The 23673-nt window shown below is 44.3% G+C and overlaps 1 protein-coding gene across 1 annotated transcript in view; it reads left to right on the top strand.

Annotated features, from left to right (window-relative positions):
* Positions 1–23673, top strand: part of LOC126092489 (ATP-binding cassette subfamily G member 4-like) — a 334061-nt gene that overhangs the window by 278078 nt on the left and 32310 nt on the right. The window contains exons 4-5 of the mRNA XM_049908106.1: positions 11848–11993; positions 23416–23654. Coding sequence (XP_049764063.1) covers positions 11848–11993; positions 23416–23654 — 385 coding nt within the window. The remainder of the gene's footprint in view (positions 1–11847; positions 11994–23415; positions 23655–23673) is intronic.

Consider the following 23673-nt stretch of genomic DNA (forward strand, 5'->3'; position numbering starts at 1 on the left):
ACAGACAGCCAAGCACTTGGAAGAACAGTTGAACGTAATGGACAGTGTCTTCAAAAGAGGATATAAGGCGAATATCAACAAGAAGAAAACAAGGGTAATGGGATGTAGCCGAATTAAATCAGAAGATGAAAAGTGCAAACGTGCCGCGTTCAAACCCCGGTCCGGCACGCAGTTTTAATCTGCGAGATAATTTCAAATCAGCGCACATTCCGCTGCAGAGTGAAAATTCAACCGGTGGAAACAATCCTCCAGGCTGTGGCTAAGTCTTACCTCCGCAGTATCCTTTCTTCCAGGGTGCTAGTCCCACAAGGTACGCAGGCGAACTTCTGTGAAGTTTGGATGATATGAGGTGACGCACTGATGGAAGTAAAGCTGTGAGGGTGGATCGTAAGTAACCTTTGGATAGTTTAGTCGGTAGAACAATTGCTCGCCAGATGACACGGTCCCAGTTTCGAGTCACAGTCCGGCACATAGTTTTAATGTAGGAGGAAGTTTCATATCAGCGCACACCCTGCTGCAGAGTGAAAGTTCATTCTATAAATCGGGCGATGCAGAGGGAATTAGATTAGAAAATGAGACACTAAAAGTAGTAGACGTGGTTTGCTATTTGAGCAGCAAAATAACTGATGATGGTCGAAACTGACACCTTACAAAATACATGTCTATAGCCAAGAAACCTTTTCTGAAGAAGAGTAATTTGTTAGCGCCTAAAATAAATTTAAATTTTGGGGAGTCTTTTATGAGAGTATTTGTGTGGAGTGTAGGCTTATATGGATGTTTAACATGGACGATAAACAGTTCAGACAAGAAGAGAACAGAAGTTTTTGAAATGTGAAGCTACAGAAAAATGGCAAATATTACGTAAACAGAGTAACTAACGCGGAGATACTGATTAGGATTAGGGAGAAAACAAATTTGTTGCACAACTTGTCTAAAGGAAGGAATTGATTCATAGGACACATTCTGAGGCATCAAGGGACCACCAGTTTAATTTCGAAGTGTGTGTGGTAAAAATGGTAGAGAAAGACCATGAGGTGAATACGATAACCAGCTTCAATTGGATGTAGGTTGTTGCATTTATTCGAAATGAAGATGTCTGCACAGGAGAAACCAGTTTCGAGAGATGCACTGAAACAGTCTTCGGACTAAAGACCACAACAACGTAGCTCTGTTAGTACTGCTTGTGTCAACAGATATTGTTTCAAGCAAATATTTATCTTTTTGAGAAATAATATGCCTCTTGTGACCCTGAAGATCTTCATTGCCTGTTAGACGTCATTGTTTCTCCGGAGCTTCCGTTGTCTTTAGATTCGTTAACATTCGAACATCGACTGTACACAAATGTTGATTTTCAAAGATAAATGAGCTTGATGAGTGTTAAAATAGATATCTCTCCATACTTTTCAAAAAATTTTATTCGTTTTTAACCGTTCGAGCTGAGGTACTTCTCTTGTTAATGGAGCAAATAACAGGATATCGCTTAACACACGTATGAAAGTAATGTGGGCTGCCTTCGTCCCAGGCATCCATCTATTCTCTTTCTATCATTCTTGTATGCTTGACTATCTAACGTGAGTGGAGGATAATGTTATTGAAACAATGGCTAATTAAACTTACGTCTTCCTTAACCTTTTCACTGGCGGTGTCATAGTCGGAAGTAACAATACAAAAAAAAAGAGATTTCCCGACTTTCGTATTGCAGTGTGGGGAGGAATGAAACGTGCAGCTTTATTCCTAGGAAACTCTACGGTTTCCAAGAGGACTGCGCAAAAACTACAAGACGTACGGAAAACAGACGCATGTCTGTGGACAGTGCATCTCTCCTAAGTCCTTAACGCACATTACAGGTGCTCAGTATGGGCGCCGTTTGTGATTCGGCAAAAATCGGTAGGTGCGTGGTGTTCACTGACACGAACAGCCCGGGAAGGCGCTACAGCAACCCACTCTGCACATCTGTTCATCCGGTTGCCTACTTAAAGGTGCCTATTAGTTCAATGACACAGTACGGAGCGGAGCGGACGAAAGGGGTATCAACAGAACATGAAGACCGCACAAGAAGAACTTACAGGTGCGAGCTATAATTTTAAAAAATCTGAAAACTAGTAGCAGGCCACGATAATATATCGTGGGACACATACGTCCGGATGATAGTGAAAAGATTAACCAGTTCTGAGTGCAGTTTTCCCACTGTCTTCGTTGTTTTTGTAGACAGATAGCCGTACTTGTGCGACACGTATCCGTAAAGTACGGCTCATGTGCTTACATTTAAATGGTGGCGGTACAGTGCAAAAGTATACGAACGGAGCAAAAGACTTTGTTTTGATTCAAATAGTCGTTTGAATGTTGGTGAAATCAAATAACAAAGGCTTCGAAAAGCGTTGTTCCCGGCGGTTGCGAAGTGCATGCTGTAAGTGTTTTTTTTTTCTACAAAAGGATCTGCAGCTATTAAAATTCATCAGGAGTTATGCCCAGCTTAAGGGCGTACATTAAAGAGTGACAAAAAGGTTGACAATGGTGACGAGACCTTAGAAGCATCCGTTCAGACATGTATCGTGAAGAGTGGAATTGCAGGTCCAGTTCTATGATCGATGCTATCGTGCGAAAAGTGGAACAAAAACTGTGCAATCTAGTCAAGCATTGGCTCTGACGAATTTCCTCTTTCTGAATGCACCACTACTTGCCTGTTGTCACGGAAAATCTCACATATCTTAATTGTGTGCAAGGTGGATATGACAAGGTGCGTCTACACACAGTTGCCCATCCCGAGGATAAGACACAGAATTTTCACAGGAACGCAATCTGCTCAGCGACTGCTACACTATCTGGCCAAAAGCAGCCGGACACCGCTATATAATACGAAATTGACCACTAGATGTGACGAAAGATGGACCTGCCATTATACAGTAAAGAGCCGAAGAAACTGGTAAACTTGACTAATATCTTATAGGGCCCCCGTGAGCACGAAGAAGTGCCGCAACACGACGTGGCAACAGCTCGACCCATGTCTGAAGTAGTACTGGAGGGAACTGAAACGATGACTCCTGCAGGGCTGTCCATAAATCCGTAAGAGTAGGAGGCGGTGGAGAACTTTTCTGAACAGCACGTTCCAAGGCATCCCAGATATGCTCAATAATGTTCATGTCTGGGGAGTTTGGTGGCCAGCGGAAGTATTTAAACTCAGAAGAGTTTTCCTGTAGCCACTCCGTAGCAATTATGGACGTGTGGGGTGTCGTATTGTCCTGCTGGAATTGCCCAAGTCCGTCTGAATGCACATTGGACATGAACGGATGCAGCTGATCAGACAGGATGCTTACGTACGCGTCACTTGTCAGAGTCGTATCTAGACGTATCAGGGTATCCATATCACTCCAACTACACACGCCCCACACCATTACAGAGCCCCTACCAGCTTGAACAGTCCCCTGCTGACATACAGGCTCCATGGATTCATGTGGTGGTCTCCATATTTGTACACGTCCATCCGGTCGATTCAATTTGAAATGAGATTCGTCCGACCAGACAACATGTCTCTAGTCATCAGCAGTCCAGTATCGGTGTTTACGGGCCCACGCGAGGCGTAAAGCTTTGTTTCGTGCAGTTATCACGGATACAGGAGTGGGCCTTCGCCTTCGAAAGCCCATATCGATGATGTTTCGTTGAATGGTTCGTACGCTGTGACTTGCTGATGGCCCAGCATTGAAATCTGCAGCAATTTGCGGAAGGGTTACACTTCTGGAACGTTGAACGACTCTCTGCAGTCGTCGATGGTCCCGTTCTTGCAGGATCATTTTCCGGTTGCAGCGATGTCGCACATTTGACGTTTTACCGGATTCCTGATATTCACGGTACACTCGTGAAATGGTCGCAGGGAAAATCCCCACTTCATCGCTACCTCGGAGATGCTGTGTCCCATCGCTCATGCTCCAACTATAACACCACGTTCAAACTTACTTGATAGAGTGCCATTGTAACAGCTGTAACCGAAATAACAACTGCGCCAGACGCTTGTTGTCTTACATATGCGTTTCTGACCGCAGTGCCGTATTCTGCTTGTTTGCATATCTCTGTATTTGGACTGCATACCTATACCAGTTTCTTTGGCATTTCAATGCATGTCCCAGTGGTAGAGAAAGGATTAACGAGTCCTGTGTGCAGTTTACCCACTGTCTTCGCCGTTCTCGTAGACAGATAACCGTACTTGTGCGACAGGATTCTGAAAGTACGGCCCATGTGCTTATATTTAAATGTTGGCGGTACAGTGCAAAAATATACCAACGGAACAAAAATCATTGTTTTGATTCAAATAGTCGTTTGAATGTTGGTGAAATCAAACAACAAAGACTTCAAAAAGCGTTGTTCCCGCCAGTTGCGAAGTGGGTTCTGTAATTGGATTTTTTCCTACAAAAGGATCTGCAGCTGTTCAAATTCATCAGGAGTTATGCCCAGCTTAGGGGCGTGCAGTAATTAGCGACGAAAAGGTTGGCAATGGTGCCGAGTCCTTAGAAGCACCCATACAGATATGGGAATTGCAGGTGAAGTTCTATTATCGATGCTATCGTGAGAGAAGTGGAAAAAAACTGTGCGATCTGGTCAAAGATTGGTGCTGATGAATTTGCTCATACTGAACGCACCACTGTTTGCCTGTGCAAGGTGTATATGACAAGGCGCGTCCACATTCAGTTGCCCATCCCGAGGATAATACTGAGTATTTCAGTAGGAAAGCAACGTGCTGAGCGACTACTACGCTCATACTCATAAGTTAAGGATAATTGCAGAATGTGGTGCCACACAATGTAGCACTACATAAAACTGGCGCTAATAGCATAGGCACATAGGAAACACACATGACACAGATCTGTAAGTCCACAGTATTGGTGTAAGTTGAGAAAACCGTCTCGAAACACATGTGCTACAAAACTCCACTGTTTCCTGCGCATGTACACCGACATCCGTATGGGATATGATCACCTCGCACACATACACAGGCCGCACAACGGGTTGGTATACTCTGCATCAGATGGTCGAGCGGCTGCTGGGGTATAGCCACCCATTCTTACACCATTGCCTGTCGGAGCTTCTGAAGTGTCCAAGGGGTTTGAAGACGTGCAGCGATACGTCGACCAAGAGCATCCAAGACGTGCTCGATGGGGTTTAGCTCTGGAGAACAGCCAGGCCACTCCATCGCCTGATATCTTCTGTTTCAAGGTACTCCTCCACGATGGCAGCTCGGTGGGGCCGTGCGTTATCATCCATCAGGAGGAAGGTTGGACCCACTGCACCCCTGAAAAGGCGGACATACTGGTGCAAAATGACGTCCCGATACACCTGACCTGTTACAGTTCCTCTGTCAAAGACATGCAGGGGTGTACGTGCACCAATCATAATCCCACCCCAAACCATCAAACCACGACCTCCATACAGGTCCCTCCAAGGACATTAATGGGTGGGTATCTGGTTCCTGGTTCACGCCAGATGAAAACCCGGCGAGAATCACTGTTCAGACCATACCTGGACGCGTCCGTGAACATAACCTGGGACCACTGTTCCAATGAGCATGTACTGTGTTCTTGACACCAAGCTTTACGAGCTCTCCTGTGACCAGGGGTCAGTGGAAAGCACTTTGTAGGTCTCCTGGCGAATAAACCATGTCTGTTGGGTCGTCTGTAGACTGTATGTCTGGAGACAACTGTTCCAGTGGCTGTGGTAAGGTCCCGAGCAAGGCTGCCTGCAGTACTCCGTGGCCGTCTGCGGGCACTGATGGTGAGATATCGGTCTTCTTGTGGTGTTGTACACTGTGGACGTCCCGTACTGTAGTGCCTGGACACGTTTCCTGTCTGCTGGAATAGCTGCCATAATCTTGAGATCACATTTCGTGGCACACGGAGGGCCCGTGCTACGACCTGCTGTGTTTGAGACTCCAGTCGCCCTAGTATTCTACCCCTCATAACGTCATCAATATGTGTTCTTTGAGCCATTTTCAACACACAGTCACGATTAGCACGTCTGAAAACGTCTGCACACTTACTCGCTGCACCGTACTTTGACATGCACCAACACACCTCTGCGTATGTGGACTGCTGCTAGCTCCACCGTGCGGCGACCGCAGGTCAAATGCACCGCATGATCATACCCCGAGGTGATTTAAACCCGCAAACCGCCCACCAGAGCGTTGTTTCACCATGAATCAGCATTATGCTTAATTTATGAGCGTGAGTGTGAATTATGTGGTCAAAAGAATCCGGACACCGCTATAAAATACGAAGTTGATCACTAAAATGTGACGAAAGGTGGATTCGCCATTATAAAAGGAGACGGAGACTACTGTGTTGTCACTAACAGCAGAACGGGTCGGTGAGTCGAATGGATTAGCGATTGGACGTCACCTGTGTAGCAGATATATCACGGACTTTTCAAAGCTTCTGAAGCTTTGAAGATCGATTGTTGGCAGTCTGATTGTGAAGTGGAAACGCGAAGAAACTACCACAGCTAAGTCAAGATCGGGTAGCCTCTCTACTGAGGCACAGAAACCGTGACGGAATGGGACCGTCGAGTATTGTAGGGGTGGTTTTAAAAAATCGCACGAAACCACCGTAATGAATCACTCCTGACTTCCACAGTCATAGCAGCAGCTCAGCTGTCACAATTACTGTGTAGTTAAAAAGAACGAGATACTACTGTCGAGCAGCTCCTCATAAACGACACATTTCTGTAGTCAGTGCGAAGCGGCACTTGAGTTGGTGTTAAGAGCAACGCTACTGGAGAGTGATTGGAAACGTGTGATTTAGAGTGATTATTTACGCTTTGCCTGTGGCAATGCGATGGGAGAGTTTGGGTTTGAAGACTGCCTGCAGAACGTTACCTTCCGTCACGTATGAGGCGTATTCGGAAAGTAAGCTCCGATTTGGCGCGAAATGGAAACCACTGTGTAAATCCGATGGAAGTTGGCACAGATGTGTTGGGCAGTGTCTATGGTTGTGCCTGTCGATCGCTTCACGTCGCTCTTTTCAGCTCAGAGCGCGAAGTGATCATGTCGAAATTCCTAAAACAATAGTGTCTCCTACTAATAGAAAACAAATGGTGCCATTACGTAATACTTCAGCAGTAGGTAATCACACATCATCTGACTGGTAAGAAATTACGTGTGGTGTTCCCCAAGGTTCCATACTAGGTCCTCTACTTTTTCTTGTGTATATTAATGACCTGTCATCTGTTACATTACCAGATGCCGAGTCTGTCTTATTTGCAGATGATACAAACATTGCAATAAATAGTAAATCAAATATAAATGTAGAAAGGGCAGCTAATCGAATTTTTAATGACATTAATAAGTGGTTCATATCCAATTCACTGTCATTATACTTTGAAAAGACCCACTACATGCAGTTCAGAACTTCAAGAGATTTCCTTCTAGTGTGTGTATAAAATATGATGACATGGAAATAGGAGAAGTTGAAAGTGTAATATCCTTGGGATTAGAACTTGATAATAAATTCAGTTGGGAGCGACGTACTAACGAACTGCTAAAGCGCCTGAACAAGTCTGTGTTTGTAATGCGAATGATGTCAGACATAGGAGTTATAAATTTAAAAAACTGGCATGTTTTGCTTATTTTCACCCCATTATGTCATATGGTTTCATATTTTGGGGTAACTCCACAAACCGAGAAAAAATTTTTAGAGTACAGAAGCGTAAATAAGAGTGACGTGTAGTGTAAATCCAAAAACACCATGTCGAAACCTATTCAAAGAATTGGGCATGCTAACCACAGCTTCTCAGTATATTTATTCCTTAATGAAGTTTGTTGTAAATAATACATCTCTTTTTCCAACTAACTGCTTAGTACACACTATCAATAATGGGAAGAAGAACAATATAAATAAACATTTAAAATCACTTACTCTTTCCCATATAGAAGTCCAGTATTCAGCAACACATATTTTCAGTAAGTTACCAGCAACCATTAAGAGTTTAATTTCGGACAAGGCACAATTTAAACATAATTTAAAAGAATTTTTGATGGCCGACTCCTTCTATTCCATTCACGAATTTCTCAACAAGTGCAATAGACCATTTTAATGACAATTTATTATACTTTAATTTGTGACAATACTTGGTTGTAACAGCCAAGTAACTACCTACTGTGCGAATGATGGATGTATGGAAAGCAGATGTAAGTCTTAAGTCTGTAAATAGCGGAAGTTTAATTTTACATCTTAACTGAGGATCATTGAAATGAATAATTTACTTTAATTTTTGACAATACTTGGTTGTAATAGCCCAGTAACTAGCTACTGTGTGAATGGTGGATTTAATGAAAGCAGTTGAAAGCAGACTGTGTTTTATTTTCCATACATCAGGTAGCAGCAGTTTTACTGGCATATCTGAAATCTATTTTAACTAACGTTCAAAGGAATGTGGTGAAAGTTTTCATTCGGAGAGAAGATTTTAATATGTAACAGGGTAAGCGGCTCCTCTATGTTGTTTTGTAAGTGGTCAGCCTGTCACATTTCCCTGTGTCTTTCTTTTAGTTCCACTGTCGTTTTACTTCTGTTTTAATAGAAGGTGTAGCAGCTTTCACCCTTTCTCTGTTGTCTTCAGGCGTCTGAGGCAGAGTGAGGTCAAAGCGAGTGAGGTGGGAGTGAGTGCATGAGTGTCATTTTATAGGTTCTCACTGTAGGACAATTACTTTCGTAAGTTTATCCACATTTGTTTCTTTATCCACATTTGTTTCTTTTAATGTTCGTAAGGGCGCTGATAACATCTCCATTGAGCGACCGTAAGCTCCAAACACACACACACACACACACACACACACACACACACACACAAGCACACACAGTATGAGATGTAAAGCCTAGTTTACACGACGACACTGGGTTGCAAGCAACTGCGTTACCAGCCACTGCGCATGCGCGCCACGCGTTTGCGCAACTCTTTGACGAAACTAAACACTTTCGACGTGTTCTAACTTTGGCGTCACTAGTTGCGTGAGTTTTGAGGTTATGTGTGTTCGTAGAGTGTAGACAAACTGAAATATGAAGTGGGGAATGGAGAATAATGTTCACTTTTCGGATATATATGCTTTGCATATGTGTTTGTGGGATTTCAGTAATGATGATTATAAAAATAAGCAACATATTGCTGCCACTGGGACCATCGTGTGCGATCATAACATAGATGGTTTGACAGTATCTCAGCTGCAGGGCAAAATTTATTGAGTTAGGAGCACATATACAACTGAATTAATAGAGATACAAGCAAGTGTAATTCTAGCTGTGGCAATGCCCTCGTCTACAAGACTAAAATCCCATCATTCGAGTTGGCCAACTCTTTGTTCAAAAATGGTTCAAATGGCTCTGAGCACTATGGGATTCAAATGCTGTGGTCATAAGTCCCCTAGAACTTAGAACTACTTAAACCTAACTAACCTAAGGACAGCACACAACACCCAGCCATCACGAGGCAGAGAAAATCCCTGACCCCGCCAGGAATCGAACCCGGGAACCCGGGCGTGGGAAGCGAGAACGCTACCGCACGACCACGAGATGCGGGCAACTCTTTGTTAAGGAATATTGTTGACAGGAGAGAAGACTATACAAATTCAAGAAGCTGCATTATTTATTCAATATTCATCTATTTAAAACGTCGTTGCAGTGCTCCCCATTTACATATGTTAGAATTTTGAAATATTGCCACTGTACAGATCTATCTTCAAGAGAGTAGTTTGCAGAACCATTCTCTTCTTAATGCGGCCTGCTTAGAATAATTATTGTTGCCAACATTAATATTTACAACTGTTAATGTTGATAATTATTGGTGGTAATAAAAAAGCGTCATCACCAACTAAAACCGTATCTTATAGCATGCCGAGTGTTCTCGATTGTAATGCACGCAATATGATATGTAATTTCAGTTCTGGCAACAGTGGTTCATGCATTACAGTACCTTTATTCCTTAACACATAACTAACTCCATTTAGAAAAAAACATGAACAGTTCTGGTGACATTCTAAGATAATTAAAAGAACTTATTGGATCTTCCATTACAAATTATTTCAGCAAGGATGCTGAGAAAACGACTGACGTCTTTTCTTCATCCAGTCGCGAATCAAAATACGTTTCTAATTTTTTCTTATGCAGCGATTCCACGCAACAAGCTTTAACTCCGTCACAACTCATGCGACGTGCAGCTGCCAAAAGTTTCATTTCAGACACGACTCAGGGACCCACAAAATGACGAAACTGAAGTGTATACTGGTGTCGCCGTGTCATACACTCCTGGAAATTGAAATAAGAACACCGTGAATTCATTGTCCCAGGAAGGGGAAACTTTATTGACACATTCCTGGGGTCATATACATCACATGATCACACTGACAGAACCACAGGCACATAGACACAGGCAACAGAGCATGCACAATGTCGGCACTAGTACAGTGTATATCCACCTTTCGCAGCAATGCAGGCTGCTATTCTCCCATGGAGACGATCGTAGAGATGCTGGATGTAGTCCTGTGGAACGGCTTGCCATGCCATTTCCACCTGGCGCCTCAGTTGGACCAGCGTTCGTGCTGGACGTGCAGACCGCGTGAGACGACGCTTCATCCAGTCCCAAACATGCTCAATGGGGGACAGATCCGGAGATCTTGCTGGCCAGGGTAGTTGACTTACACCTTCTAGAGCACGTTGGGTGGCACGGGATACATGCGGACGTGCATTGTCCTGTTGGAACAGCAAGTTCCCTTGCCGGTCTAGGAATGGTAGAACGATGGGTTCGATGACGGTTTGGATGTACCGTGCACTATTCAGTGTCCCCTTGACGATCACCAGTGGTGTACGGCCAGTGTAGGAGATCGCTCCCCACACCATGATACCGGGTGTTGGCCCTGTGTGCCTCGGTCGTATGCAGTCCTGATTGTGGCGCTCACCTGCACGGCGCCAAACACGCATACGACCATCATTGGCACCAAGGCAGAAGCGACTCTCATCGCTGAAGACGACACGTCTCCATTCGTCCCTCCATTCACGCCTGTCGCGACACCACTGGAGGCGGGCTGCACGATGTTGGGGCGTGAGCGGAAGACGGCCTAACGGTGTGCGGGACCGTAGCCCAGCTTCATGGAGACGGTTGCGAATGGTCCTCGCCGATACCCCAGGAGCAACAGTGTCCCTAATTTGCTGGGAAGTGGCGGTGCGGTCCCCTACGGCACTGCGTAGGATCCTACGGTCTTGGCGTGCATCCGTGCGTCGCTGCGGTCCGGTCCCAGGTCAACGGGCACGTGCACCTTCCGCCGACCACTGGCGACAACATCGATGTACTGTGGAGACTTCACGCCCCACGTGTTGAGCAATTCGGCGGTACGTCCACCCGGCCTCCCGCATGCCCACTATACGCCCTCGCTCAAAGTCCATCAACTGCACATACGGTTCACGTCCACGCTGTCGCGGCATGCTACCAATGTTAAAGACTGCGATGGAGCTCCGTATGCCACGGCAAACTGGCTGACACTGACGGCGGCGGTGCACAAATGCTGCGCAGCTAGCGCCATTCGACGGCCAACACCGCGGTTCCTGGTGTGTCCGCTGTGCCGTGCGTGTGATCATTGCTTGTACAGCCCTCTCGCAGTGTCCGGAGCAAGTATGGTGGGTCTGACACACCGGTGTCAATGTGTTCTTTTTTCCATTTCCAGGAGTGTATATGAAACCACTTACGTGCAACTCAAATCCATGCAATGAGTGGCGCAACCCAATGTCGTCGTGTAAACTAGGCTTAAGGCTAGGAGTTGCGTTTTCTCGATTCTCGTTTAGAGTGGGGTGACCACACCGCCCGGTACATGTTCTGGCGCAGGTGGAGGAGATCCTGGAGACGCTGGGCCTGTTGGAGTGCCGGACCACGCTGACAGACGGCTTATCTGGAGGGCAGCGCAAGCGACTCTCTGTGGCTCTGGAACTCGTCAACAACCCGCCCGTCATCTTCCTCGACGAACCCACCACGTGAGTACTCGCTCCGCTTCATCTCGTGGCACCATTTACGCTGCACCAGAGAAGCCAAGTCTCAAGTACGTCAGAGGCAGGGCTACACCTGTAGATCTGTTGTACACTATGTGATCAGAAGTACCTGGAAACCCCTCCGTAATGCGGCATTGACCTCTATATGTCATGACAGGTGGGCCCGTCAGTATAATAGAAGGTAGGAAGTATTGAGTTGTAAGTCAAGGAGTAGGAACAGTAGAATGGGTCAAGCTCAGTGACTTGGAACGTGGGCTAGTCATTAGAGGGAAACTGAGTAACAAATGAATCAGGGGCATTTCTACCCCAACGCTGCCCAAGTTGACTGTTGGTGATTTTATTGTACAATGGAAACACGAAGGAACGACCATAGCTGAACCAAGACAGGGCAGATATCATGAACTGACGGATAGGAATCGTCGAGCATTGCGGAGTGTGGTTGTAAAAACTCCCATGAAATCAGCGGGAGAAATCACTTGTTAGTGCCAAAGGGCTCCCAGAAGCTAGCACAATGGCTGTGCAAAGGGAGTTAAAAAGAATGGGCTTTAGTGTTTGAGTAACTTGTCATAAGCTACACATTTCTGCAGTCAATGCTAAGCGACATTTGAGGTGATCTAAAGAATTAGGCTACTGGACAGTAGACGGAAAATGGAAATGAGCATTTGCCGACATTGGCCTGGAGGCCCCTTGCGGGGCAGGTCCGGCCGCCTTGGTGCAGGTCTTATTACATTTGACGCCACATTGGGCGACCTGCGCGCCGGATGGGGATGAAATGATTATGTAGACAGCAAAACACCCAGTCCCTGAGCGGAGAAATCCCCGACCCAGCCGGGAATCGAACCTGGGCCTGTAGGACAGCAATCCTTCACACTGACCATTCAGCTATCGGGGCAGGCACTGGACAGTGGGTGACTGGAAACGAATGATTTGCAGTGAGGGATCATGATATACGCTGACGCAATGCTTTGGAAGGGTTTGGGTGTGACTAATGCATAGAGAATGTTACCTGCCTTCATGTGTAGTGTGCCAACAGTGAAGTACAGAGGAGGTGGTGTTAGGGTATGGGTGTGTTTATTGTGGTTAATACATCGTGACTTCATTGTGCTTAAGAAAACGCTACATGTTGAAGGATATGAACACATTTTAGAGTACTGTGTACTGTGTGTAGTGGAGGAACAGTTCAGAGACGGTTATATCAGCATGATGATGCACCCTATCATAAAGCAGTATCTGTGAGGAAATGGTTGTTTGCACAACAGCATTCCTGAAATGGACTGGCCAGCCCAGAGTCTCGACGTGAACCAAATCGAACATCTCTGGCATGGGTTAGAACGTCGAATTCACTCTAGACCCCAGAGTAAAACATTACTATCTTCTCTGGTTTCGCCTCTTGATGAAGAATGAGCTGTCATTCCTCCACAGACATTCAGACACCTTACTGAAAGAGTCCTTAGCAGAGCATACATAACTCATGACAAAGGCGAACTGTGGGAACACCCATATTAAAGATCAGTAAAAGATGCCCAGACATTTTTGATCATATAGTGTAAGTATATAGTGTAAGTAGTGGTTCGATGTAAGTGAGAGGTGGTTAGTTTTGACGTGTCTTGGCAGGCTAGTTGATCTTGTGTCATTTTACTTTTAATCTTCAACTTGTGCGCGTTTTAGAAGGTTAGCTATTTTATACGCTTTGATGGAACACTCCTCTGTAAGCCAGGCTGTGTAACACCTGACAATTCTTGTTAGCGTTGCATATACAGAGGGGTACAAAAAAATTTATCCACTGTTTAAAAGTCCATAACTGGCAAACTAATTGACGGAGTTGTCTCATCTTTGGTAGTGTAATAGATTGCAGTTCCGGAAATCGCCACAGTAACGTTTTATTGCGTTGTTTTGTTTCGTCAGATGAAAGTCGCCAGATAGTCAGTGTTTTGTTCTTAGTTGTACCTAATTACTCAAGTAAACATGGCTGGCGCAAGGCTTACATTCGATGAAAGGAAGTTAGTTTTGAAGTGGTATCTTAAGTACGAAAACATTAATGAGGTTCAACGGCAATGGTGAAATGAGTATCAAACAGCTCCACCAACATGTTTAACGATTCGTAGCATTCGAGACAAATTTGAAGCCGAAGGCTGTGTTAAAGATGTACACAAACAACTATCTGGACGACCTGTAACAGTAACAAGTCCAGCTAACTTCCGTCGTTTGTTACAACAATTCACTCGCTCACCACAGAAGTCTGTGAGACAGTGTGTCCGTGAAACTGGAGTGAGTCGCTCAAGTGTTCGGCGAATTTTGAAGACAGCAAAGTGGAAGTGCTACATCCCACGATTGCTACACACAATGAACGAGGACGACCCAGATCGTAGAATGGAGTACTGCGAGTGGTTTACTAACATGGTGCGCAACGATGAAGAGTTTGCAGAGATGATTGTGTGGTCTGAAGAGGCACAGTTCAAACTTAATGGTACAGTAAATCGCCAAAATTGCATCTACTGGTCCGCCGAAAATTCGAACGTCCATGTAGACAAAGCCGTGAATTTGCCAGGAGTAAATGTGTGGTGTGGATTGTCTTACCGGGGCTTGACTGGGCCATTCTTCTTTGACAGCACAGTTACCGGTGAGGTGTACCTTCAGAAGCTTCAGACATCCATTTTACGTGCCATCCGAGATTTGTATGGAGACGGAAGAGTTTACTTTCAACAAGGTGGTGCCCCAACCCACTACCAAAATCGTGTTAGGGCGTATCTCGACGAAAATCTACCAGGAAGATGGACAGGTCGTAGAGGTGCTGTGGAGTATCCACCACGTTCCCCAGACCGAACCAGAGGAGACTTTTACCTGCGGAGAACACTAAAGGACGTCGTTTATCGACAAAAGCCAAGCACATTAGATGAACTTCGAGAGGCCATCGTACTTTCATGTGAAAATATCCAACTGCTGCAGGTCGGCGGCATTGTTTGTGTGTGGATATTAATGGTGACCATTTCGAACACCTACAGTGATATCTGATAACACCTACAGTGATATCCCTCCCCCCCATGAACCATGAACCTTGCCGTTGATGGGGAGGCTTGCGTGCCTCAGCGATACAGATGCCGTACCGTAGGTGCAACCACAACAGAGGGGTATCTGTTGAGAGGCCAGACAAACGTGTGGTTCCTGAAGAGGGGCAGCAGCCTTTTCAGTAGTTGCAAGGGCAACAGTCTGGATGATTGACTGATCTGGCCTTGTAACAATAATCAAATCGGCCTTGCTGTGCTGGTACTGCGAACGGCTGAAAGCAAGGGGAAACTACGGCCGTAATTTTTCCCGAGGGCATGCAGCTTTACTGTACAATTAAATGATGATGGCGTCCTCCTGGGTAAAATATTCCGGAGGTAAAATAGTCCCCCATTCGGATCTCCGGGCGGGGACTACTCAAGAGGATGTTATCAGGAGAAAGAAAACTGGCGTTCTACGGATCGGAGCGTGGAATGTCAGATCACTTAATCTGGCAGGTAGGTTAGAAAATTTAAAAAGGGAAATGGGTAGGTTAAAGTTAGATATAGTGGGAATTAGTGAAGTTCGGTGGCAGGAGGAACAAGACTTCTGGTCAGGTGACTACAGGGTTATAAACACAAAATCAAGTAGGGGTAATGCAGGAGTAGGTTTAATAATGAATAGGAAAATAGGAATGCGGGTAAGCTACTACAAACAGCATAGTGAATGCATTATTATGGCCAAGATAGATACGAAGCCCACACCCACTACAGTAGTACAAGTTTATATGCCAACTAGCTCTGCAGATGACGAAGAAATTGAAGAAATGTATGATGAGATAAAAGAAATTATTCAGATAGTGAATGGTGACGAAAATTTAATAGTCATGGGTGACTGGAATTCGAGAGTACGAAAAGGGAAAGAAGGAAACATAGTAGGTGAATATGGATTGGGGGAGAGAAATGAAAGAGGAAGCCGTCTGGTAGAATTTTGCACAGAGCATAACTTAAACATAGCTAACACTTGGTTTAAGAATCATGAAAGAAGGCTGTGTACATGGAAGAACCCTGGAGATACTAAAAGGTATCAGATAGTTTATATAATGGTAAGACAGAGATTTAGGAACCAGGTTTTAAATTATAAGACATTTCCAGGGGCACATGTGAACTCTGACCACAATCTATTGGTTATGACTTGTAGATTAAAACTGAAGAAACTGCAAAAAGGTGGGAACTTAAGGAGATAGGACCTGGATAAACTGAAAGAACCAGAGGTTGTACAGAGTTTCAGGGAGAGCATAAGGGAACAATTGACAGGAATGGGGGAAAGAAATACAGTAGAAGAAGAATGGGTAGCTTTGAGGGATGAAGTAGTGAAGGCAGCAGAGGATCAAGTAGGTAAAAAGACGAGGGCAAGTAGAAACCCTTGGGTAACAGAAGAAATATTGACTTTAATTGATGAAAGGAGAAAATATAAAAATGCAGTAAATGAAGCAGGCAAAAAGGAATACAAACGTCTCAAAATTGAGATCGACAGGAAGTGCAAAATGGCTTAGCAGGGATGGCTAGAGGACAAATGTAAGGATGTAGAGGCTTATCTCACTAGGGGTAAGATAGATACTGCCTACAGGAAAATTAACGAGACCTTTGGAGATAAGAGAACCACTTGTATGAACATCAAGAGCTCAGATGGAAACCCAGTTCTAAGCAAAGAAGGGAAAGCAGAAAGGTGGAAGGAGTATATAGAGGGTCTATACAAGGGCGATGTACTTGAGGACAATATTATGGAAATGGAAGAGGATGATGAAGATGAAATGGGAGATACGGTACTGCGTGAAGAGTTTGACAGAGCACTGAAAGACCTGAGTCGAAACAAGGCCCCCGGAGTAGACAACATTCCATTGGAACTACTGACGGCCTTGGGAGAGCCAGTCCTGACAAAACTCTACCATCTGGTGAGCAAGATGTATGAAACAGGCGAAATACCCTCAGACTTCAAGAAGAATATAATAATTCCAATCCCAAAGAAATTAGGTGTTGGCAGATGAGAAAATTACCGAACAGTCAGTTTAATAAGCCACAGCTGCAAAATACTAACACGAATTCTTTACAGACGAATGGAAAAACTAGTAGAAGCCGACCTCGGGGAAGATCAGTTTGGATTCCGTAGAAATGTTGGAACACGTGAGGCAATACTGAACCTACGACTTATCTTAGAAGAAAGATTAAGGAAAGGCAAACCTACATTTCTAGCATTTGTAGACTTAGAGAAAGCTTTTGACAATGTTGATTGGAATACTCTCTTTCAAATTCTAAAGGTGGCAGGGGTAAAATACAGGGAGCGAAAGGCTATTTACAGTTTGTACAGAAACCAGATGGCAGTTATAAGAGTCGAGGGACATGAAAGGGAAGCAGTTGTTGGGAAGGGAGTAAGACAGGGTTGTAGCCTCTCCCCGATGTTATTCAATCTGTATATTGAGCAAGCAGTAAAGGATACAAAAGAAAAATTCGGAGTAGGTATTAAAATCCATGGAGAAGAAATAAAAACTTTGAGGTTCGCCGATGACATTGTAATTCTGTCAGAGACAGCAAAGGACTTGGAGGAGCAGTTGAACGGCATGGACAGTGTCTTGAAAGGAGGATATAAGGTGAACATCAACAAAAGCAAAACGGGGATAATGGAATGTAGTCGAATTAAATCGGGTGATGCTGAGGGAATTAGGTTAGGAAATGAGTAGATCACATAACTAATGAGGAAGTATTGAATAGGATTGGGGAGAAAAGAAGTTTGTGGCACAACTTGACCAGAAGAAGGGATCGGTTGGTAGAACATGTTCTGAGGCATTAAGGGATCACCAATTTAGTATTGGAGGGCAGCGTGGAGGGTAAAAGTCGTAGAGGGAGACCAAGAGATGAATACACTAAGCAGATTCAGAAGGATGTAGGTTGCAGTAGGTACTGGGAGATGAAGAAGCTTGCACAGGATAGAGTAGCATGGAGAGCTGCATCAAACCAGTCTCAGGACTGAAGACCACAACAACAACAACAACAGTGATATCTTTAAGTTGGACTTTAAGCTACACTTTCACAAAAAAATGAAACAACTCCGTCAATTAGTTTGCAGGTTATGGACTTTTAAACAGTGGATGTATTTTTGGACCCCTCTGTAGTTTTCTCACTATAATATCTACTGTACAGTTTCAAGTAACGGGCATTAGATTCCATTTTTACTAATGCCTCTGTATTATTTGCATCTTGCGAGACTATGGTTTACAACCTGGCTCACTTACAGAGAAGCTTTTACCTACATAGTGCCGCAGTCTTGTTGGCCCATAATAAGAATTTATTCCATTGCATGACTAACAATAGCGCCCGTCAAGGAAACAAGCACGGATCTTCTCGCAGTCCTACAGCATTGCCAGTTATTTTTTTAGTGATAATTTCAGTTGTTAGTAAAAATATTAGAGATCTCCATTTTTATTCTAGAACTGGAGGCAGTACTTCCCAAAAGAAAATTCTTGCCAACTGCTACGAAAATAACTAAATAAATAAAAACTTATGTTTTGAATTTTTTTTTACTTTAACCCGTGTAAGAAACTGAACTAATGTTATGTTTGGACTGAAAATAATATACGAACATTCTCAAAGTTCACTGATGAGCGTGCTGTATGTTTTATCGTGAAAACGTATCAATATTCTGAGATAAAAAAAAAAATACGGTTAGAGATGTGAAAATGTACCGCTTGTGTAACGAAAAACGTCGTCGCTGATGAATTTGCGATCTGTTGTATCCATCGAAAAAGTTGTTAACAAAATCATTACATTACTTTTGGTAACATCTGACATACCATTATTGTATATTGTCACGTATGTTCGCATTTTATTTACGAGCGACCTCATGCGCGAATACTTGTAAGCAGCCGCAGATACTTAGTCCGAAGGCTCGCCTTAATACGACCTAGATCATTCCCTACCAACAGATGCAGTACGTGCATTTTACTCAAAACTTCGTTCTTGCTGCAATGTCTATGCATTCCATTAAAATTCTTTGTCCATCCATATACTTTCTGAATCAAAATCCAGGTGAGCGCAGAAGACAAAGAATGTAGGTATCTGACGCACAATGATTAATTTTTTCGCGGAGATCACTGTGTATTTTTCTAGCAGTCGGATATCTCCTCTTTCGTAGTATCGAAGTACAGTTCTACGCATTATTTTTTTGTCAGAAGCGTCAAATTCTGTAATTTCTGTTTCTGTTTATATGCCGTTCCTCGTGAATCAAAGCAGGTGCTCACATTTACCGCACGGCTAATACGGAATACCGTGGATTCGGAAATTCCACAACGTTTTGTTGCCATTTTATGAACTTGGGCGAAATTTGTATTGTTCCTGGCTTCTTCACTGTTGGCCAGACTAGTAAAATAAATCTCCAGTACGGTCGATAAGGCAATTTTAGAACGTTTGCGAATGTCTTTTCGGCCTTAACGCACACCGGCCGGAGTGGCAGTATATGTGGGCCCTCGCTCCTGCATTTTGCTCACTACCAAACACACGTCAATGCACCGTCCCACGGAAGACAAACCACAAGTGAACACACAATATCGCATGGAAACACAGAACATTCACTTTAAAAGGGGACATTTAGGTTAGGCTTTACCGTGACTGTTATTGACATCGAATGAAACAGCAAGTTTACTGTTACCAGTCACTGTTTATTTATCTCCACGACGCGTTTCGAAGGTTTAAACGTTCATCATCCGGCGGATCTACATTTGTTAGTATGGCATACGTGTATGTTGTGTTACGATTTTGGGGTAACTTCTGATACTGTCTCCAGTGGTCGCAGGTTTCTTTCACTGTCGTAACACATCAAATGTCAGTTGTCATATTTTGTTTTGATGGAGGTTTAAATCTTCGAAACGCGTCGTGGAAATAAATAAATAGTGACTGGTAACAGTAAACTTGTTGTTTCATGCCACAACAGAACATTCAACTGGCGCTGACCTACTGCACTTTTAGCAATGTACATGCGGCAACAAAGTCATGAGGCGGGCGAACCACAGCGGTTACAAAGTAAAGTCCCCATCGCACCCCTCTCACATTTAATGGTAAGTTGGCCCGTTGGAAAAATGGTTCAAATGGCTCCAAGCACTAAGGGACTTAACATCTGAGGTCATCAGTCCCCTAGACCTAGAACTACTTAAACCTAACTAACCTAAGGACATCACACACATCCATACCCGAGGCAAGATTCGAACCTGCGACCGTAGCAGCTGCGCGGTTCCGGACTGAAGCGCCTAGAACCGCTCGACCACAGCGGCCGGCGGCCCGTTGGATAGACCGTTAAAAACTGAACACAGAGCAAGCATGAAAACAGGAAGAAGATGTACTGAACTGTGTAAAAATACAAACAGGAATGGTTCACATTTAACGTGTCCACATCGAGCGACGTTAACGACTGTCGTGTCGGGGTTGTGTGCTCATGGTGTTTGATTGCGAAGGGGGATATCCGGATTCAGATCTCACTCGGTCACTTTTTCTTTTTTTCCACAAAATTACGAACTTCTCGTCCGGTCATTGACGTGTCTGTTCACTGTATTCAAATTTGTGTATGTGTCATGTCGTAATGTTCGTTTGCAGCAGCGACGTTTAACGAAAGGTTCTCCAGACGTACGCATCTCCTATTTGTTCTACACAGGTACCAACAGTTTTGACTCTTGAATCTCTGCGTTGTTTACTTGCGACGTTAACATATTCTTATCACATGACTCATATTCTGTGATGAATAGTGAGAGCATGCGAGGTGCGGCATAGACCCCTCACAGAAACGAAAACGACAAATAAACGGGTATGAACTATGGTACAATGAAGGAATTCAAGAGTCAAAACTTCCAAAACGGAATCAAGAGGCATGACATGTGGTACCTGTGTAGAACACATAGGAGGTACGTACCAGTACGTCTGAAAGTCCCTTCGTTACACGTTGCTGTTGCAAATAGACGTTATGCCACGACACATACACAAATTTGAATACAATGAACAGACACATCAATGACCGGACGGGAAGTCGTAATTTGTGGGGAAAAAATGGGACCGAGTGAAATTAGAACCCAGATTTCCCCCTTCCCAATCAAACACCATGACCACACACCCTCTGATGTTGATGTTTGGTTTGTGGGGCGCTCAACTGCGTGGTTATCAGCGCCCCACACACCCTCGACACAACAGTCATTAACGTTGCTCGATATTGCGTACATTAAGTTTGGACTACTGTTTCTGACTGTTAATGTCTGACTGTTAATGACTGTCGATGACCTCCTGATTGGCTGTTTTCAGCTCAACAATGGTTTTGGGGTTATTGTTGTACACATTGTCTTTAATACAGCTCCACGGAAAGGAATCACATCTGTCCAGACCCGGAGAATATGGCGGTCAATCGACGCGCATGCCAGTGGCCTCTGGTTACCCCAGAGCCAGAATACTGTTCCCCAAAGTGGTCCTCCAGGACATCAAACCCTCTCCTGATTCTTTTTCCGACGTTTAGTACACCTTCTTCCTATTTTCAAGTTTGATCTGGCTGTCGATGACCTCCTGATTGGCTGTTTTCAGCTCAACAATGGTTTTGGGGTTATTGTTGTACACATTGTCTTTAATACAGCTCCACGGAAAGGAATCACATCTGTCCAGACCCGGAGAATATGGCGGTCAATCGACGCGCATGCCAGTGGCCTCTGGTTACCCCAGAGCCAGAATACTGTTCCCCAAAGTGGTCCTCCAGGACATCAAACCCTCTCCTGATTCTTTTTCCGACGTTTAGTACACCTTCTTCCTATTTTCAAGTTTGATCTGGCTGTCGATGACCTCCTGATTGGCTGTTTTCAGCTCAACAATGGTTTTGGGGTTATTGTTGTACACATTGTCTTTAATACAGCTCCACGGAAAGGAATCACATCTGTCCAGACCCGGAGAATATGGCGGTCAATCGACACGCATGCCAGTGGCCTCTGGTTACCCCAGAGCCAGAATACTGTTCCCCGAAGTGGTCCTCCAGGACATCAAACCCTCTCCTGCTTCTTTTTCCGACGTTTAGTACACCTTCTTCCTATTTTCAAGTTTGATCTGTTTTCAGTTTTTGACGGGCTATCCAATGGGATGACTTACTTCTAAATCTGAAGGGTGGGGGAGGGGGGGGGGCGATGGGGAGTTTCCCTTGTTAGTGCCGGAAGACTGCGGTGAGCAAGTGTGACCTTGAGTGGTCTAATTTTGTGACGGCCGCTTTACTAAGTATGTTTTCCAATGCATGTTCAACTCTTTTTTACACTCGATCAGTCTGAAGATGCGTGTAGGAATCAACCGAAACCAGTCATTCTGATTTAATTGTATTATCAAAATTACGATCTAAGCATTAAAAGTTTTTTACATTAAAAAAAATTTTTTTTTAATAAATTACGTTCAGACTGCTGTCTCCTTACTGATAATGTCGGGCTTCACACGTGACAGTTTTAATTCTGTCAGAGACAGCGAAGGACTTGGAAGAGCAGTTGAACAGAATGGACAGTGTCTTGAAAGGAGGGTATAAGATGAACATCAACAAAAACAAAACGAGGATAATGGAATGTAGTCGAATTAAGTCGGGTGATGCTGAGGAAATTAGATTAAGAAATGAGACACACAAAATAGTAAAGGAGTTTTGCTATTTGGGGAGCAAAATAACTGATGATGGTCGAAGTAGAGAGGATGTAAAATGTAGACTGGCAATGGCAAGGAAAGCGTTTCTGAAGAAGAGAAATTTGTTAACTTCGAGTATAGATTTAAGTGTCAGGAAGTCGTTTCTGAAAGTATTTGTATGGAGTGTAGCCATATATGGAAGTGAAACATGGATGATAAATAGTTTGGACAAGTAGAGAATAGAAGCTTTCCAAATGTGGTGTTACAGAAGAATGCTGAAGATTAGATGGGTAGATCATATAACTAATGAGGAGGTATTGTAAACAATCGGGGAGAAAAGGAGTTTGTGGCACAAATTGACTATAAGAAGGGATCGGTTGGTAGGACATGTTCTGAGGCATCAAGGGATCACCAATTTAGTATTGGAGGGCAGCGTGGAGGCTAAAAATTGTAGAGGGAGACCAAGAAATGAATACACTAAACAGATTCAGAAGGATGTAGGTTGCAGTAGGTACTGGGAGATGAAGAAGCTTGCACAGGATAGAGTAGCACGGAGAGCTGCATCAAACCAGTCTCAGGACTGAAGACCACAACAACAACAACAAGACTGCTGTCTCCTTACTGATAATGTCAGGCTTCACACTTGACAATTTTTGTGCTTTCTCTCTTATGGCATTTATTCTGACCCTAGTATTATCTGCAAAGAGTATCAATTCTTCTCGAATATTCGGCAGTGAGTGACGTGAACTTTCCGGCAGGGGCCTGGACGTGGTGGCGATCCAGCACTGCGTGCAGCTGCTCAAGCTGCTGGCCAGCCAGGGCCACACGGTGGTGTGCACTGTCCACCAGCCCAGCGCCATGCTCTTCAACGCCTTTGACCACGTATACCTGCTGTCTCGGGGCCAGTGCGTCTTCCAGGGGCAGCCGCGGGCGCTCGTGCCCTTCCTGGCCGAGCAGGGGCTCGAGTGCCCCATCAACCACAACCCTGCGGACTTCAGTGAGTGCCTAACCTAAAA

The sequence above is a fragment of the Schistocerca cancellata genome, chromosome 7, assembly GCF_023864275.1.
Source record: "Schistocerca cancellata isolate TAMUIC-IGC-003103 chromosome 7, iqSchCanc2.1, whole genome shotgun sequence".
Classification (NCBI taxonomy): Eukaryota; Metazoa; Arthropoda; class Insecta; order Orthoptera; family Acrididae; genus Schistocerca; species Schistocerca cancellata.